Consider the following 10,988-nt stretch of genomic DNA (forward strand, 5'->3'; position numbering starts at 1 on the left):
CATAAAGGTTTTCGTTGTTGGGATTCTCTTTTCAATAGACTTTGTATATCTCGACATGTCACTTTTTGGGAACATACTATGTTCTTTTGTTTCTCCTCCTTCCACACCTCCTTTTCAAGTCCTCATCCTTTCTTCACTGATATATCTGTAGATCTTTTTCCTCTTTCTGAGTCCACTCTTGATACTAAGCATGCTCAATCTGGACCTGCTCCAGCAAATCCAAACCAGTCATTTGTCTCCAATGATGTTTCTAAACCTACTCCAGATACTCCTCTTCGTCGTTCCACTCGGCTAAGGGAACCTCTCATCCATCTCCATGATTATCATTGTTTTTTCACTATTGTTTCCCTTATTGAACCCACCTCTTATCAAGAGGCCAGTACTGACCCTTTATGACAGAAAGCAATGAATGATGAATTAGAGGCTATTAAAAAAACGCACACTTGGAACTATGTTGATTTACCTCTCGATAAAAGACTCATTAGATGCAAGTGAATTTACAAAATCAAGACTCACTCTTATGATACTATTAAGCGTTATAAGGTCTGTCTTGTTGTGAAAGGATACTCACAAGAATATGGGATTGACTATAAAGAAATATTTGCACTTGTGGCTCAAATAACATCTATTAGTTGTTGCTACTGCCAAGCAGTGGCCTCTTCTTCAGATGGATGTCAAATTAAAAATGTCTTCCTTAATGGGACCTTTTCTGAGTTTATATGAAGCCACCACCTGGTACTTTTCCTCCTTCTAAGAAGGTGTGCCTCCTACGTCGTGCATTATGGTTTGAAACAGACTCCACGAGCTTGGTTTGTCATATTTAGCACCACCATTACTCTTTGAATTTGCCTCTAGCTCTCATGACACTACGCTCTTTACATGTCAGACACCCTATGGTATCGTTCTTCTTCTTCCTTATGTTAATGATATGATTATTACTAGTAATTATCCACAGGCCATATTCGACCTACAACATTATCTTGGTCAACATTTTGAGATGAAAGACCTTGGATCTCTCAACTACTTTCTTGGCCTTGAAGCCTCTTGGTGCTTAGATGGATATTTGTTGTCTCAAGCAAAATATGCTTATGATCTTTTAGCCCGCTCAAGAATCATTGACTCCAACACAATTTCAACATTATTAGATCTCAATGTCCATTTAACCGCTTTTAATGGTGTTCCTATTGAAGATACGAGTTTATAGCAGCAACTTGTTGGTAGTTTTATCTATCTAACAGTAACGCGTCCAGACATTGTTTATGTTGTTCATACTGTTAGTCAGTTTATGGTTGCTCCTCGAACCATCCATTTTACTATCGTTTTGTGCATCATTTGCTATGTCAAGGGAACTTTAGGGCATGATCTTCCGATTTCTTCTCAATCCTCTTTTAGGAGATTCTGATGCAGATTGGACCGGTAAACCTACTTATAGAAGATCTACAATTTTAAGAGTATCCATATTATTTTAACGTTTTGAGCATTCTTAAATTTTTTGAAAGTTTAGAATTAAACTATAAAATAGCTTAAAAAATAAACTTGATTTGAGGGAAGGTGTAAAAGAAAAAACTATTTCCATGACATCTTCATAAAATTGAGAACGGAAGAAATTGGATGGGTCGACGGCGAAGGGACACCAAAAGCAAGAATATTGTTCATCAATCTTAACTGGGGACTTCCATCTCCAATTCCTTCGCCTCTTTCAATTTCAAATCTTTCAATTTTCGATTCCAGTTCCCAATTTCTGATGGGTACAGCGGGTAGTGATGTAGAAGCAGGGTTTGCCAAGCTTCAAGGTGAGGATTTCGAATACTATATGCAAACCTACTCCATAATCCTCGGCCGGAATTCCAAGAAATCCACCGTTGACGTTGACCTCTCTAGCCTCGGCGGCGGTATGAACATATCTCGCCACCACGCTCGTATCTTCTACGATTTCACGCGCCGCCGATTTGCCCTCGAAGTTCTCGGCAAAAATGGATGTCTCGTTGAAGGGGTTCTTCATTTGCCTGGAAATACCCCGGTTAAGCTCGATTCTCAAGATCTTCTTCAGATTGGGGATAAGGAGTTCTATTTTCTTTTGCCGGTGAGGAATATTTTGGGTAGTTCGGTTGGGCCGAGGAGCTATATGGGTCATCCTGGATCGGCGTCGACGGGCCCTGCCGTTGCTGGGCCGGTGGTGCCGCCGCATTCGCACTATAATTTTCATTTGTCTGGCTCTGGAGGAGCCGCTACTGCAGGGGCGATGGTGAAAAAAGGGAGAGGAAGAGAGTATTATGAAGAGGGATATGAGGATGAGGATGATATTGGTGGAAGTAGTGGCAAGAAGTTCCGGCGAGAGGGATATGGAGCTGGTGGTTCTGGAGGCAAAGCCGGATTTTCTGGCGGATTGGGTTAGCATCTTTACTGTTTTCTCCGTGCATTTTTTTATTGACTGTTTTTAGAGGTTTAGAGAAATCTACGTTCAAGTTCTTTTTTGTGTCACTTTAATTTCGCTATTAAACAATTGAATATGGAAGTAGAAAATTCTTTAATCATGGTAGAGTTATCTCATAGTGCTAGATTTTATTGTGAACTGCCAGAAAATTTTGGCTTTATTTTGATGAGAAGCCGTTTTATGGATCATTGCTGGAGTTTATGTGATGTTCAGCTAAGTTCAATGTCTATACCTTTGTCTTTGCGTTTTTAGTTGTCTCCTTGGTCTCTGAGTTGCTTAAAGTTGATTGAAGAGATTTTTTTACTTCACGATTCTGTGAATTTATGATGTGTTTTCTTTGATGCGTTTCTTCGATGTATTTATCCTGAATCTGATTGTTTGGATTAGAGCTAGTGAATGTCTATATTTTTTATTTTCTATTTTTTGCTTTATAATTCCAAGAAGATCAATGAGTAGACAGACAGTCACAAGAACGACATGGAAGTCTTTAAATCACTTGTGGGTTAGATTTTGGATTCCATATAATACTTCTAATCATGTAATTAGCTTCTCAAATTGTTGTCCTAGTATGGCTTTGGTTTACATCCTATTCTTAAAACTTTATATTTTCCCAGATTTTATGTGCCCAATTTGTTTTAGGAACAGAGCTTGAATACTTCGGTTGAGTGTGATAAGGGCCTCCTGTACATTTCTTGTTTAGAGAAAAATCTCAAGAGAGAAATTTGTTAATCTGTCGTTGAATTTGGGATTTTGAATATGTCCTCTACTTGGTCTGTGCTAACTGTTCTTGTTAAGTACTATGTCTTGGGAATAAATGCTAATTGGGATTACTTCTATGATCATGTTTGGCCTCTTACTGGGATTCTATTTAAAATATTTCCTTCCTGTATGATGACTACTTTTGTTTCTTCCTCCCGTCGAAATTTTTTGTGTGTTATCTGACAAGGGAAAAGAAATTTGCAAACTCGTTCCTTCCTGTTCATGATTATGGATTTTTTAAAAAGAATTGATATGTATTTTCATATTCTGATTAAAGTGAACATAACAATTGAATTAGTGCCTACATTGAACTATTATTGCATAACCATTTGGTATACTGTCTTTCTCTTGTGCCATAATTTACAGTTTCCATGGACAAGAAGTTAGATGGAAGATCAAGAGTCGATCGAGAAGCTGATAATCAGCTTCTTCAGGAAGAAAAGGATGTGGTGTCATCGGTTGCTAATGTGCTGTCTGATCTTTGTGGCCCGGGAGAATGGATGCCTATGGAGAAACTCCACTCTGAGGTATGTTTGTGAAGGATTCTCTTGATCCTTATTTAAATATGAAAGTCTTATGCCTATACCTGTAGAAAATAAGAAAATATGGGAGTTTGGATAAAGTATATCGTTTAAAAGTGACCAATTAAATTTGTAGGACTTCTTATACAAAAGAAATAAATTGTACAGATATGAAATGTTCCTTATCCAAAAAAAAATGTTGTAGGACTGATACTTTCTGATTACACTATGCTGTTGAATCTTTATTGTTTAGTTAAAGCAGAGACTATTACAAGGTTAGGAAATGTAAGTTATTAGGTAAAGATGGGAAAAATAGGTTGAGTAGGCATTTTAGTATTGCTTTTGGGGTTGCTCTTTCTTTATACGGCTTTATTTTCCTGTCCCCCACGACTACTATTGTGTTCAGCATCAAACTATACAGTTCTCATGTCCACTTATTAGCGTTTTTACTAATGCTATCATCTACTCTTTGAGCTGCATACTTAATGATACCAAAACCCAAAACTCAGCTTTCTAAATAAATGGTAAGTTAGAGCTTGAAATTACTTATCAAAGTTCTGGCGATGGGATATCTGTAGTTATTCAAAATTTTCCTCTTTTCATTTAAGGGACTGGCCAGCTTTCATTTGCAAATGCTTGGACGTGGAAAAAATCGACACCCAAATGATATGTTATCGCCATCATCAAAATATGATTTCCCTTTCACTACAGACATTTTCATTTAGCTCTGGGATCGTTGGAGATCTTTGGGGGTTGGTGGGGGATGGGGCAATCTTTGTCGGAGGAGATGCTTTTGCATCCTTCCTTAAGAGAGAAGGGTATAGTGCTGTGGCATGCCAATTTCTTTGCCATTTTGTGGGGTATTTGACTTGAGCAGATAGTAGGATCTTTAAAGATGTCTTTTACCGTCATTTCATTTTTTAAAGAAAAATTACTTGAGTCCACTCCAATTACACTTATCACTTATGTTTGTGTAACCAACTCAAGTGTCCAATCACAAGTTGTCACATGACAAGCTTTTCTTTTCTCAAAATATTATTTTTCTTTTTGAATGTTCACATTTTTCTGATTTGTGTTATTGGCAGCTGGTTGAGCATTATGGCAATGTTTGGCACCATAGTCGTGTAAGAAAGTACCTAACATCAGAGGATTGGCACGGTCCAGAAGCCAAGGATAAACCGTGGTATGGCCTGCTTATGTTGTTGAGAAAATACCCTGAACACTTTGTGATTAACACGAGATCCAAAGGCCGAGTAACGCTCGAATTCGTCTCACTCGTCTCACTGCTCTCCTAGAGCCAGAAACTAGAATAGGGGTTTTCCTGGGATCTGGGTGTTTTGACATAACCACATATGTAATGAGATGACATTCTAGCTTTTCGCTTGCCATTCCTTACCTCTGTCCAACATGAAGTGATTTTATGAAACTCAATATATGTAAATTATAATTCCTGCTATCAATCTGAAATAGTTTTTTCATCTAAATTAACTTTTTGTAGATGGAGGTTTTAACCGCCGAAGGTTTCTGACTTTGTTCATTTGTCCAGATTATTGAAATATCACTGCTCATTTGCACTTATAAACAAGTTGTTTCTTTATGGCTTCATTTGATAATCTTTTTATTTTCTAACTTTCATAATCAAATTTATAAATATTACTTCAACTTTTGAGTTCATTTTGTCTTATCATTTGTTTTGTCATTGATCGAAGTTTTGGTTCTGTATGGAATATGAATCTAAAATCAATTGTTTATTGTTTTTTTTCTAAGGCCCGAAATCCTCGTGAAGATTTCTCTTGATGAAAATCCTTCCTTTTGGGCTGAAAACTTCTCATTTCAATCGTTACTGGTCCGTAGTGAAATAAAAGAATTTAAATAGGATTTAGTTTGTCTTTTATTTTCCTAAAAGTATTGTTTTTAAAAAAAAAAAAAAAAAATCTAATGTGAAAATACTGTGGTATACAAAGAGACCTTCAAATAATAGCAGTGAAGACCAATAATAAAGACATTTAACTTTGAACGTAAGATGGCTAATCTTCTTCCTCATCTATCACCGTAAATCACGATAGGAGCCATCTTGCGTCTTGAGTATGTCTTGTATCAGCACCTATCACCGTAAATCACTCCATCAATCGGCTCAACGCCTTAAAGATTTGCCTAGACTACTAAAATGATGTACATCCAAAATTTCCATGAGGTTGATGTGCCCAGCCCAAAAACTAAAAACACCAAATTTGCAGGTCGCCATACTTGAACTGAGATGTTAGAGATGGGAGAACTAATTTTTTTTCCTCTTGAATCTCAAGATGTAGAGGCAACTGGTTCCACATCTTCTAGAAATGAGGGGTCAATGAACTTGTCATGTCTTTTGTTAGAGTCGTCATTCCCAGGCGAAGAAAGTTCAGACTTCTTTGATTCTGGGCTGAGCCTTTTCTGTTCTGAAGATAATGATGATAAATAACTCATACGATCTAAATGGGACGTAACAGCATTTGTCAAGTTGTATAGAAGAGAGACTTACTTCTATTAGTAATCGTGTTGCGAGTCATTGCTAGAAATTCGTCCCAATTAAACTTTCTCAGTTCTTGCTTCTCCTCTTCTGGGAGCTCAAAGTTGGGTTCCCTTCCACACATGAAAGCAGCCCTAGGATAGCAGAAGACTGATGTTCAGCTCATTCGGGTTGTTCTTTTTTTTCCCCTCGTTTTTTAAAATGCTAAAAATATTGCTTTCAAGTATAAATTGAATAGCATATTATCCGGTTAAAACATTGGTCACATTTGATGACCTTTGTTGTTTATCTTAAGAACAAAGTCCCATTCATCAATCGGCTGAAAATTTGGGTCACTTCAAGACTCTACCTGTCATACAAATGAGCAGCCTCTTCTTGTGATCCTACAGTTCCCAAGTGTATTTGTTTTTTGTCAACCTTTATAGCAGCCTGCCATTTCATGTTCTTGAAATAAACACCTCTCATTAAGAAAGATTCGTCAGGAAAATGCTTTCTCCGGTGTCTCTTTCTGCGCTTTACAGGAGGGTCTGCAGATAGAATAGCATGAAGTTTGAGTCATAATAATATATCATGATTATATTATGACTAAATATAGATTAAAAGAATCATCTCTCATCTCTGAATGTTACAATTAATAGTAGATGTCGCTTTAAAGTTCTGTGAAGAAAAAAATCATCACATCTTCCTAGCAGTACACTTAAGATATAAGGCCACAGAAAAAAGAAATGGGTTATCAGATATTTTACTCCTTCTGTTAGTAGAACTGCTAAATTACTCCAACTGGGACTAGAAAAGCTCTGATGGTTATATAGTATTTTGGAAATGGGGGCAACATGGAAAAGGAAACCTATATCGTTTACAAAGTGACAGCTTCACATACAAGCAAAACAGCCAATGGACCTCTCTACAAATCCATTACTGATCCGAACCTACAAGATTAAAAAAAAGTAGATATAACTTATTTTTTTAGCTATGCTCATGTCAGACCCATTAAGAAGACAGATGTTTATCCATCTACAAGGCAAATGCAATGTGAACTACCCCACCCTTCCCCACCCAAATATGAATCAATAGCATAAAATATAACAAACAATCTCACATCAAAGGATCGACTTATATCCTTACTATTCTAATATCACATCTATTCATGTAACTTATGGATGTGAAGGGATGATTTGAAGCCAAACAAACCTGCAATTGGCTCGTCGTTTGTCGTGTCAATTTGCTCTTTTGATGTATCCAAAACAGATACCCCTGATGATTCGGGCTCTATATTTGCAGTTGGATTCTGAAAAACGTCATATTATCGAGATGAGCATCCAGCAATCAGCAGACATGCTATGTACTAAAAGACAAACCAGTTTTGCATTGGGAGAAAAAAGGAAAGTGAAGAAAAAGGATAATTAATCTTCTTTTACTTATGGAACATGCATAGCATTCCCATAAGAACATTGCAAGACCTCCAGCGAATAAGGTTCTATGTCAAACTTAAACCAGTACTAACTGAGATGATGAGCATTTATTAAAAGGTAAGACTTATGTTACGGGTGCATATGAGCCATTTTATCCAGATTAGCATCATGTAGATTACGCCGTGACTATATAATAAGAAGCTTGATGAGATTAATACTTTTGCCTTTGGTGGTAAAGGGTAAGTTCTTTGGAGTTGCGCTACACAGTCTCTCTTTTGGTGCCTTTGGAAAGAAGGAATGGTAGAACTTTGTAAGTATATTTCTTTTGATTTTTTTTTTTTTCCTTTTTGGCTTTTATTAAACATACATGATACATCTACTTGGTGATGTTGAAATTATGCCAAATTATTTTGTAGTTAATCTTTTAACAATTGGAAGGCTCTTCTTCACAAGTGCTCTACGAGGGGTCCTCTGATCCCCTCGCCCTTAGGTTGTTCCTTTGGTTTCTGATGAAATATACATGGTTGTTTCTGATAAAGAAAAACCATTATGAAGGTTACTGGAAGTGCGAATACTTTATAATCCGCCATATCATCTCATGACATTTCTTATTAGAGCTATTCCTTTTTAACCCCCCCCCCCCCAAAAAAAAAAAAACCCTCTACAAGTAACACCCTGCCAAACTTAAAGCAGATTAAATGCAAGTTTTGCAAAATGTACCAAAATTTGAACGTGAAATCAATAATCAAATGTCCATAATTCTAAGTTTATTTTGGGACACAGGAGGACACATATTCTATTCAACAAAAATGACATACCAAGATAGGTAATATTATGCATTACTTGTAAGTTAGCTATCATGAAGAATATGGGAATAACTAATAATCTTTTCTTAACATGAGAGTCACATTTGAGGGAAACTCGTGCAATCTTGTACATTGACCTAACACCAATATAGTAATTGCTATTAAAAAAACATGTCCATTTTTATTTTACAGATAATTTTGCCTCAGATAAGAATTGTGAAGTACAAAAAATGCAGCAAATTAAGCTATGAAACAAATAGAAAGAAATAAGGTTATAAAGTGGGAAGTTATGTACTGAGAGAAATGGTCAAGGTAGGCGGTAGCCAGTTCTTTTATTAACAATATGATGTAATTATGTAGTGATTAAAGAAATTGGAAATCTTAATCTACTGACCTCCTCTATCTTGTTAACTTTATCTGAACAGATGGGATAAACCCTAACGAAGCTCGTACAGTGCACATGATCTTCAGCAGTCAAATTTTCAGAAAACTTCAAAACTGGAGCAACAAATGACGCTTTGCCTATGAGTCCCACATGGGTAAGTCATATAATTTTAGTTCCTCTGAGTCAATTTCATTCAAAATCATGAATCAAAAGAGCAAAACTATATGTATATATATAATCTTTAAAAAGTCAGTTCTTCTCAACACATTAATTAGCTTAAGCAAAATGAGCCCTTTTCTCAATACCATAGCTTTAAAAAGTAACCTTTACCAGAGTAAAGTCCCAGGAGTTTTCGTCTTCTTAAGCTCACCATATTAGCTTTGATCCTGTTATCAGTTGTATTGTTTGGCTTTTTTCCAGGATCACCTCACATCTAGACCAGACAAGCAGAACAAGCTCAATCAGCTTCAATGAGAAGAAAAAAAAACATTCCAAAACACTTGCCGACATGTAGCTAATAAACTGATGGATAAAGCTAAAAGAACAGAGCTTATTTGATTAACTGTATAAAGAATGCACGTTTCTACAAATGACCAATAAGGATGACCTATTTTCAAATTGATTCATATGTTCGAGAGACTCGACCCAAATGAATGAATAGATTATGGTGAACTCTCATCTTCTCTAGCCCATTTCAGAGAACATAATCTACAAGATTAGTTTTCTTTCTAATCAATTTGAAATTCATCGCAAACTGACTCTAAATGATCCTAGCGTTCAACTTCATTTTCTTTCTACTGAAGCAATCTGAATAGAGTTAAGATGTGTGCAACATAAGATACTAATATACAAATTCAAGCATCATAACGTGAATCACTAATCAAAAAGTTGTGCCAAGCCAGTTTAAAATATCACCACCCGAGAAGCAATAAAGAGCAAGTACAAAGCTAACAGTTAGCTGTTAATAAGAACTTGAATTGAGCAAAAACAAACACAGAACACAGAACACCTAAACCAATTTGGCTGGCTGCATCAACAAATCTAGATCGTTCAACTGAGCTGAATACTGCTCAAAGAGTTAAAAGTATGAACAAACTCAAAACAAATCGAAATCTCCCAACTGCCAAGTCAACTTGAATGTTCAAACCTTCTCCTTCTTGATCTTCCATTCATTTCTAAAACTCCAATCCCAGACGTTGAACTCAAAATTCAATGTAAACGCAAGAGAAAACTATCAAACTCATTCTTCTCATTACAAGTCAACCAAAAATCCACAGACCCAATTCATGAAATCGTTAATCTAAACAAACCCAAAACTAAATAAACGCCAACTCAGAAACCCAAAAGAGAAAACCAACAACAAACAACTCATCAGCATTCGATTCTTCCCGTCAACGCCAAATGCCGATAACCGAAAACAGCAAAAGCGATCAAATAGAGAGAGTCGCCGTTCGTACCTGAGGAGGAGACGGCAGCGGCGACGGCGTAGAAGAACGATTGAAAAGAAAAGAAACGAAAAAACTAAGAGGGGGTTGAGATTATGAAGAGAAAAAGGAAGGTGGTAAACATTTTAAAAAAATTAAGAGATTATATGAAAAATCCTTAACACATGCATCATCATCATCACTATAATCTCTACCACCTTTATAAAAATTGCAGGTTTTCAAAAAAGAATTTGTTTTTGTTTGGAGTGATGAACTTATCAATGGAAATATATATATAGAGAGAGAGAGATAGGGAGAGAGTTGATTGTAGAGAGAGAAAGGTTGAATGAGAAAAAAGAATGGCATATCTTCTCTGAACTTCAAAAGAATTTTCAACCATAGTGTGCATATGAATGCTGGAAAATTGCCAACATTTTACACTTTTTTTTCCTTGAAATTTCATTGCTTATGTGTCTAAGAAAGATCCATAATTGTCAACTTTCCACCTATCAAGAATTATAATAAAATAATAGCTACTGAAATCTATATTAGTTCATAATAGAAAAATGCTCACAATTCATCAAACACAAATGAATAAAACTACACTTTATTACTTATTCAATGTTACAAGTGTGAATCCTCAAACAGAAATGGATCAAAACAAGTTACATTAGAAGTTACACTATCTTTATTATCCTACATACTATATTACCTTCAACTAATACATTTAACATTTATTGA

At 36.0% G+C, this 10,988-nt stretch overlaps 2 protein-coding genes and 1 long non-coding RNA gene across 6 annotated transcripts; 2 read left to right on the forward strand and 1 right to left on the reverse strand.

Moving 5' to 3' along the window:
* Nucleotides 1-1,537: 1,537 nt before the first annotated feature.
* LOC101214494 (hypothetical protein) lies at nt 1,538-5,296 on the forward strand. 2 transcript variants are annotated; one of them, XM_031882612.1, is made up of 3 exons: nt 1,538-2,390; nt 3,560-3,720; nt 4,323-4,766. In XM_031882612.1, exons 1-3 carry the CDS (start codon nt 1,745-1,747, stop codon nt 4,437-4,439), a joined length of 924 nt encoding a protein of 307 aa, XP_031738472.1. In that variant the 5' UTR covers nt 1,538-1,744; the 3' UTR covers nt 4,440-4,766. The 2 variants fall into 2 exon arrangements, with proteins under 2 accessions (XP_031738472.1, XP_004144389.1); XM_004144341.3 differs by lacking the exon at nt 4,323-4,766 and adding an exon at nt 4,800-5,296 and having other exon boundaries at nt 1,543-2,390.
* Nucleotides 5,297-5,507: 211 nt separating this feature from the next.
* LOC101214735 (ethylene-responsive transcription factor-like protein At4g13040) lies at nt 5,508-10,641 on the reverse strand. 3 transcript variants are annotated; one of them, XM_031882613.1, is made up of 7 exons: nt 10,281-10,641; nt 9,154-9,256; nt 8,833-8,936; nt 7,412-7,508; nt 6,570-6,747; nt 6,233-6,354; nt 5,508-6,149 (listed from the first exon to the last, which is right to left on the reverse strand). In XM_031882613.1, exons 2-7 carry the CDS (start codon nt 9,194-9,196, stop codon nt 6,013-6,015), a joined length of 681 nt encoding a protein of 226 aa, XP_031738473.1. In that variant the 5' UTR covers nt 9,197-9,256; nt 10,281-10,641; the 3' UTR covers nt 5,508-6,012. The 3 variants fall into 3 exon arrangements, with proteins under 3 accessions (XP_031738473.1, XP_011651659.1, XP_011651656.1); XM_011653357.2 differs by having other exon boundaries at nt 5,508-6,144; nt 8,833-8,960; XM_011653354.2 differs by having other exon boundaries at nt 8,833-8,960.
* LOC116402710 lies at nt 7,605-9,495 on the forward strand. The gene is made up of 3 exons (XR_004215252.1): nt 7,605-7,942; nt 8,864-8,977; nt 9,244-9,495. It is a non-coding gene; the product is annotated as an uncharacterized LOC116402710 (long non-coding RNA).
* Nucleotides 10,642-10,988: the final 347 nt, after the last annotated feature.

This window comes from Cucumis sativus, chromosome 3 (genome assembly GCF_000004075.3).
Source record: "Cucumis sativus cultivar 9930 chromosome 3, Cucumber_9930_V3, whole genome shotgun sequence".
NCBI classification, from domain to species: Eukaryota; Viridiplantae; Streptophyta; class Magnoliopsida; order Cucurbitales; family Cucurbitaceae; genus Cucumis; species Cucumis sativus.